This window comes from Channa argus, chromosome 12 (assembly GCF_033026475.1).
Source record: "Channa argus isolate prfri chromosome 12, Channa argus male v1.0, whole genome shotgun sequence".
In the NCBI taxonomy this organism is placed as follows: domain Eukaryota; kingdom Metazoa; phylum Chordata; class Actinopteri; order Anabantiformes; family Channidae; genus Channa; species Channa argus.
The window spans coordinates 18,847,341-18,865,151 of record NC_090208.1 but is presented as its reverse complement, the minus strand read 5'-3'; the positions used below and the strand labels follow the sequence as shown (position 1 = coordinate 18,865,151).

At 41.0% G+C, this 17,811-nt stretch overlaps 1 protein-coding gene across 1 annotated transcript in view; it reads right to left on the bottom strand.

Moving 5' to 3' along the window:
- nhsl2 (NHS-like 2) overlaps positions 1–9,531 on the bottom strand; it is a 119,343-nt gene extending 109,812 nt beyond the window's left edge. Inside the window, exon 1 of the mRNA XM_067523292.1 lies at positions 9,061–9,531. Coding sequence (XP_067379393.1) covers positions 9,061–9,361 — 301 coding nt within the window. The 5' untranslated portion in view covers positions 9,362–9,531. The remainder of the gene's footprint in view (positions 1–9,060) is intronic.
- Between the last annotated feature and the right edge of the window lie 8,280 nt (positions 9,532–17,811).

Genomic DNA, 17,811 nt, shown 5'->3' with positions numbered 1-17,811 from the left:
TTTCAGCCAAAATAACAAGAAATTACAGTATAGACATTTGGAAACCGCACCACCTCTCTGTCCACCAGAGAGCACCGACAAGCTGATTGTTTAACTGTGAAATCTTCCACTCAGAACATATCTTTTTCACAGTATTCCCATTCTGCATAATTAACAAATTGACCTCACTTTTCACCTCTCACCTTTTCTCCTTTCACGCACTGTCTGTGTGTGTTTTCAGGCAGAACGTGAAACTTCAATGGAAACCTCAAGTTAATAGAGTTAATATATATCAAAGTTATAGCGTATTTCATGCAAATTCCACTCTTCTTTATTTACCTGATTTTTACGTAAGGATGAGAGTGAATCAGAAAACACTGGAAAGCAAGAAAAACTGAAGTGTGTGTAAATATCACACACACTCCACTGTGTTTCTCTGTGGACCGCAGAAACCACTAAAGAAGCCCAGAGCCCCACCTCCAACACACACACACAGAAAAGGTTTCACACACATATTGCAGAGACACATTAAGGGAAGTAAAAACACTTCGAGCTCCAATAGAAACATTAAATGTAGTATGTCTACTATGGTTTCTCACTGACCTTGAAAACACACACAAACGCACACACAGTGATTTATTCTAAGAATTACAGCTGAATTAAACAACTTTCTCCCACCTTTAAAATACGAATCTGAGGAGACAGTACAAACATTTTGGACTAAACTGTTCTACAGGTGACTGTAATGCACCAAAAGACAGCACTTCTCCAACAGAGAGAATTAGGCAGACTATAAGCTGGCAAACATGGATGTAAACAGTGCTGTACTGAAAATACTTGGGTACAACTAATAGCTCTAGGGAGGAAAATGTGTATTATGTATTTCATAAACACAGTCCTAAAGCCTTCCCAGAAGAGTTGAAGCTGTTATAGCTGCAAAGGGTGGGCAGACGTCATATTAAAGCCTACGGATTAAGAATGGGATGTCACTAAAGTTCATATGGGTCTAAAGGCAGGTGAGCGAAGACTTTTGGCAATATAGTGTATGTTGTCTTACATTGATAGGATTTTTGTCATATTTGGCATTGCAGGCATTGCATACTAGGTTACTGTCGTGATGTGAAAACAAAGGAGTAAGGTGCATGAAATTCATGAAAAATGAAAATGTTGTTGTTGTTATAGCCTGCTTTACAATTTTTGTGATGTGAATCGGTAACAAATCCAGAACACGGGTTAAAATAAATCTTTCTCCTCAGTATTTCTGGTCAAATCACTTCAGCAGTACAAAGGCTGCAGCTAAAAGAGGAAAACAAAGTTAAAGATATACATTTAAAAGAAGGCTGAGTTTTATAGCCTCCGTGTTTCAGGAAGACATTAATGAATAATTCCTCTTGTCTTTTAAGAGTCTGCAAATGAGATTCACTTCTGGCATGTTGGCAGCTCTGAATATTAAATGTCACTAAAATCTAAATCAGATTAATAAAAAATAAGTCTCTCTCCTGCAGTGTGTCAGAGTGGTGGCGGGAAGTTTCTGTTCACCGCTGTTGCTCTCTGAATCACTGCCTGTAGGAAGGGAATTGGTGGGGGAGGAGGGAACATTTTGACAGTGAAAAGATGTAAAGTCCATGGCCTGTATCTGGGATGAAAACCAGAGAGACTGCAGCTCATGTTCAGAATGAAAGTTGAGATGACCAGAGTCATCTGTTGCCACCGAATGCATCATTTTGTGGGGTCAGAACCTTAGCTTATCGCTGTGAAATTCAGCCTGAAACAAGTTTCCAAAAGCTATTTTTAGAAGGGTTCTGTGCCTTCAGCATGTCATGGTTTGTCAAAGGCCTGTGGAGAAGTGTTGTAGGACGGAGATGAACGAAAGAGAAGAAAGAAAGATGAGGAGGGGGAATTACAGAGGGGCCAACAGGGAGGAACATTGAGTCATGAGGTTGATGTCCACCCGTGGGAACGAGGGCGAAGAGAGGGAGGAGGGGAATTAGAAAGAAAAAAGAAAGAAGTTAAAGCTTCTTTCTCATCTCTCATCCTCTCATCAACTTTTTGATTTTCCTAACCGGCTTTGGAAATAAACCAGCGAGAAACAAGTGATCACTGCCATTGGTGCAGAGAAAAACAACGACAGTATTGCGCAGGGTCTGTTGCTCCAGCTGGGTATAAGTTTGATCTTGAGTTGCAGTGTAAAGTCAACACTAACTGCAACACTATTACCAGTTTCACATTAAACTTAGTTCCATTGCTCCACCTCCACTCCCACTAAATACTGAAACTGGGTCGACGATAATCAAAACAGAAAGCGACATTCAGGTAAAACTATTTAATTAAAAAGAGAATGAAAAGCATGCCATTACTTTTGAAGTAGTTAACACTGACACAACACATTTTTCTTATTCAAGGAAGTAAGTCACACAGACACAACCAGCTGGTGTGACAAGTACCTGCATTTCATTCGGGTGCGGAAATTAGTCCCTGTCGGCCTTAAGCTGTGTTACAGTATATTTTATGCACACAGACAAAAATGGCAGTCTCACAAAGAAGCCTGTGCCTCGCTCTCTAAAGCTCTTTTTTTCATTTAAGGCCAAAGCAAACACACTGAAAAAAAAAACACTAGTTCTTACAACCCCGCAACAAAGGCGTGGGACACCTCATCTCGGTTTGCAACATTCCATTCGGTGTATCTGTGTCTAAAGTGAAAATAAAGAAATACCTAAGACATATCAACATATCAGATATAAGAAATTGCTGCTTTGAATGTTTTGACAGTTCTAAATGACATTTCTGCAGGTTTGGAGTAGTTAGTGACACAAAAACAGCCATTTAAAGATGTTACCCTGGCCCCCGAGAACGTGTGGTGCACAACTTTTACCAAAATTGGAAAAGCCCTAAGTGGTTTATTAGTGGTTATGAAAAGAAACATATATATTCTCTGCTATAACCAGGATTCTTTCAGACATTCTCTACAAATTAGTGTATTGCTGTCATCAAAACAGTCTCTGTTACAAAAATAATAACTAAGGTGTGATTTGGGTAATCCCACACCAACAATTAGTTGTGTAGCGAGTGTTAAAGCAGAGAGTGTGAGAGAGGGACTGCTGAAACCCCGTCACGTTACTCTTAAGGCCACATGCTAATCAGTGATGTCATAGCAGATGTGTTGCCTTTGACAGATGAGGGGAAACACCTGCTGTGATGATTGGGATGCGTCCAGTAATGAGTGAAATACCCCGAAATGATTTCAAACCACAGACAGCAGCTTTCTCCCCCGGTGCACATACTTGTGGATTTGTCCTTTAAATAAGTTCTCTAGCTTACAACTGTTTGATCCTGCCTAGACTGGGCCCATCAGACCGAGCAGGGAACATTTTGTTACTTTAGTGAAAATCAGAATAAAGAATGTGCTTTCCTAAAGTTGGAAAAAGACACCAAAAGAAAACAAAATGCTGGTTTCCATTCACATACTTGGGATACTACTGCACCACTCAGGGTCAACAGAAGGCAACAGAAAATGGCAGGAAATAAAGCCAGAGTTAGAATAAGAGAGCAGCACAGGCCAAGATTCTCAAGTTCAGGCCTCTGTGAGTGACAGCTTCCAGTGGAAAGAAGACACACACACATGCACACGATCTCATGCTATCAAGCTTTCCAAGATGACGACTGACATCTTCTTCCTCTGCAACAGTTTGGCTCTCCTCCCTCCGCCCCATTTGGAGTACTACAATCCCACTGGCGCTTCACAGGGTTCAGGTTTTGGATAGCTCGGGAGATCCGACTACTGTCCAAACTCTAAACTGGGGTGGAAAAAATCCCCTCATCCGTGCCTGGAACATGTGTTTCAGCACGGCCGTCCTTATGCAACTGTGACCGACTTTTACTTTTTTCACAGGTGGAAGTTGGGGGGGTGTCATCATTTGTTACTGAAGAAGAAGTACACCACCACATTCATTCCTTGAGTGAAAGTACAACTATGTGTGTTTTTCTCATCCATACAGATTTAAACAGTCTACATACAACCCCAAGTCAAGACATTTTACCATTTCATGAAATATATTGGCTCATTTTTAATTTGATGGCAGCCCTAAATTTCAAAAAAGTTGGAACAGGGTGATGTTTACCATTGTGTTGCATTCCCCCTGTTTTAACCACTCTCTGTAAACATCTGGGAAGTGAGGAGACCCGTTGGGGTTTTAGGAGAGGAATGTTCTAGCCTCTCAACAGTCCTGGCCCTCTGTTGCCATATTTTTCATTTTATAATGCACTAATTGTTTTCAATTGGTGAAAGTTCTGGACTGCAGGCAGGTCAGTTCAGCACCCGGACTCTTCTACTATGAAGCCCTGCTGTTGTAATGGATGCAGTATGTGGTTTAGCATTGTCTTGGTGAAATATGCACGACCTTCCCTGAAAGAGACATTGATGCCGTCTCTCCAGATGTAAAAGCTGCCCACGCCATAGGCACTAATGCACCCCATACCATCAGAGATGCAGGCTTTGGAACAGTCTTCTGATAACAAGCTGGATGGTCCCTTTCCTCTCTGACCACAGAACAGTTTTCCTTTTTGCCTCAGACCATTTTAAATGAGCTTTGGCCCAGAGAACACAGTGGTGTTTCTGGATCGTTTTCACATATGGCTTCTTCTTTGCATGATACAGCTTTAACTTACATTTGTGGATTGTAAAGTGAACTGTGTTCACAGACGGTGATTTCTGGAAGTGTTCCTGAGCCCATGCAGTGATGTCCACTAGAGAATCAGGCCTGTTTTTAATGCAGTGCTGCCTGAGAGCCAGAAGGTCACGTGCACACAGTTTTGACCTTCACCTTGTCCCTTGCGCACAGAAATTCCTCCTGATTCTCTAAATCTTTTGATAATATTATATACAGTAAATAGTGGGATCTTTAAAGTCTTCCCAGTTTTTAGATGCAGTATGTCATGATTGCTGAACCTCTGCTCATCTTTACATTTGAGAGACTCTGTCTCTCTGAAATGCTTCTTTTATACCCAGTCATGCTATTGACCTGTTGCCAATTAACCTAATTAGTTGTCAAATGTTCCTCCATTTAATTTTTGTATTTTCAGCAATTACTTTTCCAGCCTTTTGATGTCCCTGTTTCAACTTTTTTCAAATTCAAGATGAGCAAATATTTCCCTTGAAATGGTAAAATGTCTCAGTTTCAACATCTGATATGTTGTTTATGTTCTATTGTGAATAAAATATGGATTGATGAGATGGGCAAATCATTGCATTCTGCTTTTATTTAGGTTTTATAACTTACAGCTGCCATAGCATAGCACCACTGCAGGCACAGTAGGCCTTTACAGCCTGTAGCAAGAGAGATAAGCTGCACATACATGGATGAGGTTGTCTTTGTCAGCCTTTCCACACTAAAAGCACAATAAGGAATGCAGTACACAGTCTACTGTATGTGTCATTTGCAAACAATGCATGTGCTGATAACTACTTGTCTTAACCCTCCCTTGTTTCCAAGTTAAGTTAAAAAACATCCCACTCACAACCACAATAATCATTGTGTAATATTTTTCATAAGCTGGATATATTCAGGCTAACATTAGAAACTCTCTCTCTTTGATATGGTGAAGTTTTCACTTTAGCAATGTCAACCAAACAAAAATGACACTATGCCTGTGCAATGATAAATAACATGCTCTAAATCTTATGTTAAAAGTGAAAAATTTGGCTGGCTTGTACATAAGTTAACGCTTAGTTTCGGTATGTTGGTGTGTATGTATCCGTCAGGTGCACTTAACAACACCTTAACACCACCTTTTCTTTTACTTAGTACTAGAAAGTGTATTTGAGGCTGACCTTAAGACAAACTTTGTCCCGGTTGTAATCACTTATACATTGTAATTGCATTTTTTGGCAAAAAATATGAGATAAACTGGCTTGTTTGCCTTTAGAGGCAATAAATAGAACATTGAAAGTGTCACCAAAACAAAAAGTTTACTTATAATGGGCTAAAGAGGTTAAATAGACTAATTGATATTTTATTGTTTGAGACTCCGCCACATGTGGTTCTGCTTCCTGCAACATTAGACTATACTCAGCTCCTGATTTGATTAATCACTAACATGGCATCAGACATAACAATGTGGAGCATTCAAAATGTTTATATATGAGAGGCTACAAAGGCCAAAAACACTTTCATTTACCTCAAGGAAAAACTGTGCAGTGGAGGCCTGGGCAAGTACAGTGTGAAAAGTGTATATGTATGCTGTGAAAAGTTTTATTGGTAAGTGTTTAAAAATATTGATGGCCTGACCATTTTGAATCACTAAAGCAGGAAACCCTGAGAGTTATACCTTGTTTTTGATTTTGATCAAAGGCGGCTCAATGCTTTCCATCTTTCCTAAAAACAGTAGGATGCAAGAGAGAGAGAAAGAGATGGTAGAGAGAGGATGATGGTGTGAGATGAAGGCCCAGGCCGGCTCTATTGATTATTTAGCCGTGTGCTTCTGCCCACGTTAGTGGTACAGCAAGAGCCCACACAGAATTTTAGAGAGTAGAGAGAATAGTGAGGATCTCTGTATCTCACGCAGATGAGCAGTAACGCTTCTTTTCCCTCTCTCGCCTTCTTTCTCACACACACACACACACTGATGAGTTCACTCTCCGTAAAGTAAACTGAAGGGCAAGTTACATTTTGTTTTATCTTTCTTCCTCTCCTCTTTCCAACTCTACATCTGTTCTGTGTTTAGAGGGACTTTCTCTCCTATCACACTGTATGTGCTCACACTCACACACATGCACACATACCACTGATAGCCTCATAAACTCATGTTCACTGTTGGCTTACTTTATTCATGCGCTCACTCTTGAGCTGTAATGCAAACAAAGAGAAAGATGCGTGTGAAGTGTTTGTTCACAGTTAGCAGAGTCAAACGAACCTCCCATCGGGCATCTGGGCTACATCTTAATTTCATGGGAACTGTAGAAATTTGCAGGTGTGTGTGAGACACGGATCATACTTTGGGATAAAGGCATCGCTGCAAATGTAGAATAAAAGGGCATCAGCAGATAATGTGCATTTGTTGACATAATATATTTTAGATTGTTGATCCTTATTATGAGACTTCAGGATCCTTGAAAACTAGAAACAGTTAATCTACTCATGACTATAGATGGTCTTTGCAGGGAAAAACACAGAGGAAACAAACACAACAGCCCCGCATCAGTCAGCAGGACCATGTGTGTGTGTGTGTGTGTGTGTGTGTGTGTGTGTGTGTGTGTGTGTGTGTGTCTGTGTGTGTGTGTAGGTGTGTGTGTACAAGTTCCTCAGGAAAAATTATGAATGAAAAGTAGAACAAGTTTTAAAACAAACTGTGAAGACTGCACCGTCTCTTCATATGCGGACCAACACTCCAGCTAAGTTTAGTTTTAAATATGTAAATGTCAACATAAATATGCTTTTCTGAGTCAGGCAATTTAAGGCACGCAGGTTGAATCAAAACTAAATCAGCCAGGCCGGACAGCTTGTCTACCAAAGTTCTTCAAAAAACAAAGTTCTTCAAAACCGATTATATGAAGTAAAACACAACTTGTGAGCTTATGCTTATACAATTCAGAGGCTGATACAGTTCATCCAACATCAATATCAGTATATATACATCCAGTGTCAGTTGAGTTATATTCTGTGAAAATATGTGACAGTAAATAACCCAATATTTCGACACAAAGATGCCAGTTGAGGTTGTAGGTAGGTTTTGCAACTGTGTCATCAATACCAGAGAGGACACACATCTTGACTTTCCAACCGTTTAAGCAGAAAAAATCAATCAGGCTAAAGTTAAAAAAAATAGTCATACGCAATTTATTCCCACACTGAGTAGAAACAAATGGCAACAGTTGAAGTAAACAAATGATAAAAGTCTCTATTGTTTCATTATAGCTTTTTGATTTACCTACAGATCAAATCGCATAAAGCAAACTAGTATAAATAAAAAGTTAGTCAAAGACCTTTGACCGGCATCAACACCTATTGAAAAAGGGCTCGATTTTAAGTCCAAGAACACATTAAAATACTCTGCTTGGCACAGTATTTTGTGTCTAATATCAATACAAGATGTCGCCTATGCACAGAGAAGCACATTCTCCGAGTAGGAGACCTGGAAGTGTCATGTTTCCACATCACACTTGTGTAAGTTGCATATTGGTCGGATCCTGAATTCCAGATGTACAGATTGAACACAACCTCAGAGAAACTTCGCAAAACTGTTTCAACTGTGCACATGCACATTTTTCAAGTGAGTGACAGGAGCTTCCTCATGAACACGTTGGACGGAGACGCCTTGACCTGCTACAGCCTGAGACTGGAGCTGAAGCTGTGACTAAGGGGACAGAGGACAAAGTGACAGGTAGGGATACAAAAATAAACCATAACGTCTCTGCTGCTTGTGCTGTCTTCACATTCCACTCCACACCCACAATGTGCTGCTTTCAGGAACATCTTGTAAGCCTGTTCGTCCAAATACTAAAGGCACAGAAAGCCACAAAAAGTCACAGGTCAGCAAAATGTGTAAGACTGTTTATCTTGCCTGTTGTCTCAACTACTTGAGACTGTGAAATGGAAACAAATGATACAAACTCATCTAAAAACATTCTCTAACAGACATACAAGTGATTATGCTTGCACGTACTTCTTGCAGTTCCCATGTTGATAGTGAATTTGAGTTTTATATCCACTTTTCTATGTGGAATCAACCACTTTCTGTATCATCCAAGATAAATTGTCATATTTCCTGCCACCAGTGAACGCAGTAACCCCTCTCAGCCAAAAACCCTCCATTAATAAACCTCTCACTTACCTACTCACACCCTGAATACATCTTGAGATGCACCATGCACAGTGCAGTGATGACCTCTCACTGTCTGCAGCCATGGTGAGTCACGAACAAAATCTCCACACATAATCTGAGCTTGTTTCACAAAGTTTGACGCCACTGCCTCGACCCCACCAAACTGAACATCTAATTCGGCTCCGCTCATGCAGCTGCAAGCTGTGTAACGTGACACCAGGTGTGTTTTTCTTTAACTGAAATAGGTTTTTAATTTCCTCTTACTTCTCGGCGGAGGCTTGCTGACCAGCTCTGCGACGTGCTTCTGCAGCCGGACCACTCTGCCCTCCAGCGCTCCAGACCGGTGGCAGATGGACACCAGCTCTCCCTCCAGCTCCTCCAGGATGCTCACCGAGTGCCGGGACAGATCCGAGAGTTGCCGGAGCAACGCGCACAGGGTGAAGCCGCACACGTCCACCAAGTCCCCGAAAATCTCCGGCTGCCGCTGCGGACGCGCCTCCTGCAGCCTCCTGCCATCGGGCTTGCACACATTTTTCGGAAGTATAATCCGCTTGCAGAAAGGCATGATTTCTTCCCCTCACACAATAATAACAAACTCCGCAGATGGTCAAGTTATATTCCTGTGGTCCTTCTCCCTCCGTTTGGCGCGCAGACGCATGCTATGAATCCTCCGGGAGGAAAAACTCCGCTGCTGTTGGAGACGCTTGGAGCGAGTTGCGCGTCGTGCGCACTCATTGTTTTTGACTGCGAGCTTGTTTTTTTTTTTTTTTCCTCGGTATAGAGACTCAGCTGCCGTGAAGATTGCTGTGGAATTATCAAGAGTGTTAGACACAAAACATCCGGTTTAATCTTTCAAAATCAAAGCTGAAACTAATGCTATTTTCTTGTTGGAGACTTAGAAGTAATAAAGTCCCAAAAGTGGATTAGGAGATTGATTGTGTAGTTAATCAACTTGCTGTTGTTACTAAAGTATCCACAGGTACGTCATGTTATGGACCATATATGACTGCTGTGAAACTTTATTATGAATTCATTGATACACTTTTATATCTATAAATGTTATGCTTTTAAGTTTAGTGTTACCAATGTAAAAACTGCTCTGTTTTATATTTTTCATTGTTCTTTGGTTCCATTTTGCAGTAATCTGGATGTTTTAGGCAACTTACAAAAATGTTCTCCTATATGTGCTTTTATTTTGAAGCCTGACAGCCCAGCGTCAGATCTTATTTTGTCTGACTTAGCGTGGCGACACAAGGTGCAACAGCCTGGTGTTTCCCGAGAAGGAAACCTGTCTGGAGGAGGAGGACTAAAAGAGAGTTGGAGGTGGAAGAGCAGTAAAAGATGGAGAAGAGACTGGGGGGGGGGCTAAGACAGTGGATAGATAAAGTGTGCATGAGTCCTTCATGCACCACTGCGCTTAACTTGTGCGTAAAGCGTGTGCATGTGTGGGTGGGTGAAAGGCAAAGTTGGGTGGATACTTCTGTCCACAAACTTGTGGTTTAGGTATTTTCTGTGTTTAAGTTAGGCGGAAGCCTGTTGGTACAGCAGAAATGTGCTTCCAACGTTACTGGTAACTGTTTCCCTCCTTTTTCAACATGGCAGTGCTCCTGTTCACTGTCCCTCCAAACGATTTGGAATTAGGCCAATTCATTTGTCTCTGCTTCCGCACTGAAGAAATGTAGACATGCAAGAGATCATATGTGGATAATATGAAACAAATTCTGAATTTTCATCTTTTGGTTTTAACCACAATGTCTTCGGTGTATGAAAAAATAATAAATAAAGCCTTGTTGTTGCAGTACTTTGGGAGGGGATTATATGTCCACAAAGACATTTTTCACTCTGGTGCAGCAGAACCTGACTGGCTTGCACTGAGCCCTGACCCAAACCCAGTCCGACACATTTGGGATGAACTGGAATGCTTCGTGTGAGCCAGGTCCCAGCATCACTGCTGGACTTCACTAATACTCTTGAGGCTGAATGTGAGCAAATCCCTGCAGCCAGGTTCAGACATCTGGTGTAAGACCTAAAACCACTAAAGTGGATCCTGCCAAAGCAGCGAATTAATGAAGCGAGATGTTCTGCAGTCAAACAACCTTGAGGTGTCACATTCGTATGTCCACATACTTTTGTCCTTGTAGTTTCTTTTTCATTAAACTTTTTTCTACTAGCCTTTCATGTATGTTATTGTGACTGGAGCCACATTCTGTATTTCCAGATGGGGACAGTAGTTCTTGGACAAGTAACTAAGATCATATAGGGCCAGATTCCCCATCATGAATCTCAGACTGGGATCCCTAACCTTTAAAAAAAGCGCCAAAGCCATGTCTGGAATTAATCATTTCTAACATCGTTACTGAACAATAACATTTAAGCCTGACTAATCACAATCACAGGACCTCTACCACAATGCAACAGCAAAAAAAAAAAACAAGTACAGCCTTAAGCCTACTAACATGTCTATGTCTGAATTTTAGGAGTATTTCAGCTTTTGCCATAAACATAGACAAACGATTATTTATTCTCACATTACACTTTATACGCTTTCTCTATGCCACTTACTTTGTTGTTCTGTTCTTCTTATCCTATTCATATTTCATGATTTCTTGTGGAGAGAAATGCAATTCCTCTACTTATAAATATGTTTTTTAGTTATGTAAACTCTCATGCAGCTCCTGGTGAACGCTGTTGATGTTTAGCTCTATAAAATGGATTTGTTCTGCAGCACCATCTTCTAATGCATTTTTTCTGTTTAACGTGGGTGTCTTACTTTTAGCACATATCACACTGATACAGGGTATCAGGGTATCTAAGAATTGTTTTTGTCATTATTTGTGTTTACTTTCAACTAATATTTTCTACATCTTTCCCCCTAAGTCATCCCTGAGAAACAAAGTACTGCATTGATACAGATTCTGGAGAGATACAAGGAAGCAGGTTTGGCTCACTACTACTCACAACCAAGTACTGCACTAGTAATCCCAAGTGCAGACTTTCATTCAGCAACTGAGAAGAGAGGCCTGAGATGAGGACCCAGTACATGGAAGAACGCACACCGAATTAAACGTTTTAAATTTTCATGCCATATTTATATCCCGCACATGTGACCAAGCAGGTTACTCGTCGCTTTCACAAGTCATAATTATGTTTTACTGCACCTTATCTTGTTTGGTGAGGGTTGGTTTTCTGTTTTCCCATTTTATTTCTTGTCCCTGAACACATCCTCCATCTCAGCCAAATCTCTCTGGTCAACCAACATCACCAGTTTCCCTGAGTGGATTCATTATCCTCCCCACAAAGAGTGCATGGGGAAGAAAAATAAAACAACAGACGTGGTCAGAGTATCTCCTTAAAAAATTCATGTCTCTGGAGGAGCTGCTCGGGCCCACCTGATGTGGCCCCCCTGGACTCGGAGTGGAAGGGTGGAGAAGCTCTATCCTCTTTCCCTGGAACCATTTAACAGCTGTGTTCCCCAGCCAGCTGCTCACATCTTCAGCTGTAAATCTGGTATTTGTCTGCTCTTCATCTCGGTCCACCTCATTAGAAATGACACATGAATTAACAGGTTGTAATTCCAAAATGAGATTTGAGGATCTAATATGTACTTTTATTAATTGAATCATTATTCTGATATATTTTCTGCTGATATGCTTGACAATACTTTACTTATTATGTTTTTTGTTTGTTTGTTTATTGGTCATTTGGTTTTCCTGTGATTCTGACTGTGGATGCTGCAGTAACTTTGAAATCTGACATTTCACTGTGTACCAATGTATTGATTATTGCTTGGCTTGATTATTGTAGCCTAATCTTATTATATCAGAAACCAACGCCATACAGGTGAGATGTTCATAATATCTCACAGTTTTGTTTCAGCAGGTGAATTATTCCATCGTCCAACAAGTCCTCAGCACTTTAGGCAGCAGTAGCAGCGTTACAGACCTAGTTTTAAACATGCCACATTTATTGTGAAGGTTTAGTCATGATAAGACACAAACACTAGTTTTTTAGGCTTAGGTGAGGTTCTAACCAATTAGAAAAGCCCAAGATTTCAGGAGGGAACTAACAGCTGTCAATCAATTTGTAAACACGCTCCAGTCCAGGGATTTTCAGCCCTTGTCCTCAAGACCCCCTACCCTGCTTGTTTTCAATTATCCCTGCACTAAACACTGTTGGTCAGCTGTGTCCAATCAATCAGAAGCTAGAAGATATCATCTTTGATAAAGGTGGGGAGGGGTCTACTACTCTGTTACACTGAGAACGTGTACTAGTATTAGCTACTGGGAGACACTATGGCGGATTCACAGACTAGATAGCTCCTGATCCCTGCATTAGCTGGGAGGGTGAGTACCACATGTGGATGGAAGTCTCCCTGATTATGAGATGTTTCACATTGAACTAACATGGTGGACTGACTAAGCGCCAGACTGTCATTATCATGGATGGAGCTCGTAGCCTGGCAAAAAAACTAACCGTGCTTCCTTATAATCTGTCTTTAAGTCTTGAAGTACACATACCGACCCGAGATGCGTGCTAACCATCAATAAAAGGGCTGCACTTTCTGTGAGTTTAGTTCTGTAGCTCTTTATAATAACACCAGCTGATACTGATTAGGAATTGAACCACTGCTGCTAACACTATGTGGTTTTGTGGTATTTAACACTCTTGAGAGGTTTTGACAGCTCTGGTCGCTGTCTTTCTTGATGTTGGCTGTTTTTAGGACACTCCTTCAGTCTAAGAGCCCACTGAGTCAGTCCTTTCCGTCCTTTGTGAACAACTCAAAGAAGCTCATCAATTTATTAATGTCAGTGTTCTCCATTTAATCCTTTTTTTGACACCCACCACCCATTTCTTTGTTGACCAGGACAAACATTAGTTTTACAGTGAATCCCTCCAGCTGCACACGTCATCTCCTGCATCTTGAGCTGACTTTATTGCCTATTTCTGCGCACTTCTCCGTAACACGTCTTTACTTCTCTGGAGCCTTGTGAAAGCTCACAGTTCTCTTCTTGAGGCCACTCACCCCTCCTGCTTCCTCCTGCTTCTCTCTCCCCTCCCCAAAAAAAAGCACATCTGGTCCTCAGAGCGCCACCCCCCCCCCCCCCCCGGGCCCCCTTTAGCAACCCCTCCCAGGCGTAAACTTGGCCTACCTAAATGGTTTTGTTCAACCAGTCTGTGTCTGTCTTATGGAGAGGGGGGTGGAGAGAGACGAGGGCGAAGGAATTTCAACAAACTGTCTTTAATTGACACAATTGAAAACATCAACATGAGAAACTTGTGAGAGACAGAAGATGGGAATTGTGTGTGTGTGTGTGTGTGTGCGTGCAAGAATGAGTGAAAGGCTGTGTGCAAAGACAGAAAGAAGAAGCCGATGGGAGTGGCAACATTACCTCATACAGTTACCGTGACTGCACACCAATGTCTAATCAATACTGTTACCTAACTAATCGGTTGTCATGCCAACCAATGTGTCGCTCAGCCGATTAATGAGCCAGTTAGTCATCAAATCAACCAGACAGGTTTAACTAAGTTAAAAGTCCACTGTTGGCCTGACTCAGACTGTCAACAAGCCAGTCAGCCAATCGCATGGCATTCAGTCAATCACATGGAAGCAATTGATTGGAAACAGCTGTCCTCACCCCGTCCTCCTGCTCAGATGACTGAGTTCATTGTTTCAGCAGCTCAGCCTACTTTTCTGTACTTTGCAAATTTACCTTTATCACTTTGTGCACCTCACCTCCCTTCTTTTCTCTGTCTGACATTTATTTCTGACCGTCTCTCACATATGGCTGACCCTGACACTCAAGAGGGTCCCAAGATGAACATGAGGGGTTGGACTGATAATAATTGAATCAAATAAAAGATTTTTCTCTAATCAGTTTTCCTCCCGGGAAATGCTTTTATTGAACTATATTGCTACAATTAAACACACACTTAACTTGTAAGCATGGATCTCATGTAACCATCACATACTTTTTAAGGTTTCACAGGAGAGATCCACAGCAGCAACATCAATTTCAGTCATGAGTGAATTTCTTACTGCAAAACATAGTGTCCTTTAAACTAAACAACCATATACAGTGCGTTTTTTTTGTTTTGTTTTGTTTTGTTTTTTTTGTTGCTCTCCTGTGTGGTCCTTGAATTCGCAAATTAGCATATGCCACATATACACAAATATAAATCACTAATAAGCCCTTTTGTCGGATGATGTTTTGGTAAACGGTTGGTTAGGTTTCAGCAGAATAATGACCTGCTGAGGTTTAGAGAAGGATTATGATCGTGGTGTGGCTAAAATAATAAATTGAGAACCAAAAAAAATAAAAATAATAATCTCTTGGTTTCCTCCTAACTCCCCTCATCTTTACTACAACCACCAGGAGGCTCTGTCACTTGACTGTAAACAGGTGGTGATAAGCTATGAGTTGGGATCAGTTGATTGCAGAACTGACCTGGTGGGTGACTTTATAAAAAATATTATTTCAAATGATCAACTATGAAATCACAAAGTGAAAAGAGGCTTTGCATATGTGGCAATAGACATTTATTTTGGACTGTTGCAGTGGAGTGTTTCAGTGCGCAACCTACTAAAAAACCTCCCTTATGTTTATGAAGGATTGGAGCTATTACATGGGCAGAACTGATGGAGATTAAATGTGTTAAGTTGATAAATTTAAAGTCATTAAATCCCTGTTGTTTGTCTCTTTTATATCATTGCACCCCTCCCTGCTCTGTTTAATCCTCTTTAAAATAATTCAACATTTTACTTTTCTGTTCTTTGGGTGGATGTTTTTCTCTATATTTCATCTGCAGCTCACATTCCTTTGGCTTTTTTTCTCCATCCAGCTAAATGTACATCAAAGCCTCAGTGTGACTGTGCAGCGTGTGTGTATGTGTGTGCGTATGTATAAAAATATGATTGTTGCTCTGTTCACAAGGGGATGCAGAACAGGACCGAAGTGAAGCGAGCGTCTGGCGAGTCTCACGTTTCAAATGTTCAAAGCATGAGTGTGTGTGTGTGTGTGTGTGTGTGTGTGTGTGTGTGTGTGTGTGTGTGTGTGTGTGTGTGTGTATTTGTTTATAAGAACTGGTCCCAGGACTACAAAAAATGCGGATGCTGCTGCCATTTTTGATTTGTTGGTAAACCACAAACCGTAAAAGTGTTTGAAATCCGTCACTTCGCTTTGTTGCATTAGCTCACATACAAATCTGTTTACACTGTAGCCGCAAGTCATGTCAAGGTCAAAATTCACACCAGTTGATCCAAACTATCTGTTTTCAGTTTGCATTTATCAATCATTTTATATCTCTGATTTATTACAACTGGGCTCCTATTTATGCCGCTTTGGCTGCGTTTCCATCAATTACTGCTAAGACGTGGCTGAAATCTGGGAAAACAGTAACATGACTAAAACAAAACACTGCTCAGATCATGAGACATAGCCGAAAAAGTGTGCAGAAATCATGGCAACAATAGCGAATCAAACTTGGACTAGGACTGTTATAACAGTCTGGATAACAGCTGATTGTCTCCCATATATGTTTATACGATCATTCCCTTGTCTAAATATAAAGTGAGCATTGACATGATGGTTTACATTGTTCAATATACTGTAAATTAGTACAGCCTTAAAGCTACACTATGCAAATAAAGCTACTAAAGCAACAGCATGAGACTCAAAATCATAATAATAAAAAAAGAAGCTACAATACTGACCTGTCAAACTGAATATTATTTGGCCTTCTCTGATTACTTAGAAAGGTGAGTCTCACTCAAAATCGCTTAGGAGCAAATACATCTGCACTGCTGCCAATGTTGTTCTGAGTCTGGATAAGGAGCAGGAGGCTTCACCAGAACATATTCCTATTATTTCTAGTAAAGAAAACAGACAAAGGTTACATGCTGTCTGCTGTGCACCTTTAACGTTTTATTTCCCTCTCAAAACATTGTTTGCTATACAGAAAATCCGGCAGGACTTGAATGTCTATTTTTGGCTAAATAGTCTGCAAGCTCCATATTTTGTGAGCAGACTGTGTTTCATTAGCATGTTTGTCATTTTTTCCCCTGCGAAGTAAATGATGCTCTGAGAGCTGACAGTGAAATAAAACGGTTATGGTGCAGACCAGACTGCAACACAATGAGCTGTAATGCAGACTCAGGTGTCTGAATTTAAGGTAATTCTCTGTATCTAATCACTGGCAGCCTCTCCCACTGTCACTCCATGAATCGCTATAAATACTTAATACATTTGACACTGGATTTTGTTTTGTTTTAATTTTGCCAAAATGTCCTTTTCTGTATGTTGTTTATCTCAAACATGTAAAAAACCTGTTCTGTTATGAGCATTGCAGTGGTTTGGAGTATAGTACAAACATCTGGGCCTTGTGTGTTCATCATCCTCACCTTTCTCCACATTATGTGACTGTGTGAAGCTGTGACTGATACCTCACATTACTGAGCATAATTTTTTGATTTTTTTTTTAAACACACCACTAAAAGGATTGTGACATACTGCATAATGCAAGACATGCAGCCAGGTCTTATTTCTTATTAATAAGACCTGGCTGGATCCAGGTTTTATTTTCAGACTTGAGGTGACTATGTCTCCAACAGGTGCAGCTTGGTGTGTTGCAACACAGATGTGATGTTTTTCTCCTTTTCTAAATGCAGCAGACACTGTCCTTACTTCTTCCTGCCAAGGATGATGGATTACTGTATTGTTCAGTGTGTCAGAGAGCAGACGGTCATGGGCGTGAGCCATGCCCCTCTTCACAGGCACACCTGCTGTGTGTGTTGTTATGGTATGTGTGCTGGAGGAGGAGGATTGGAGCTGAAAGTCGCGAGTGATCTCTCGCTCTCAACATCACACACAAACACACACTGAGGTGGTGTGTGCCAGGCCAGGTTTCTGCAGTGCAGGACAGGCGGTATCCCAGCAGTCACCATATGGACTGGTACTGAAGTCAGAACATGAAGAGGAGGAGGGATGGATGACAGGAGAGAAGGATGGAGGTATG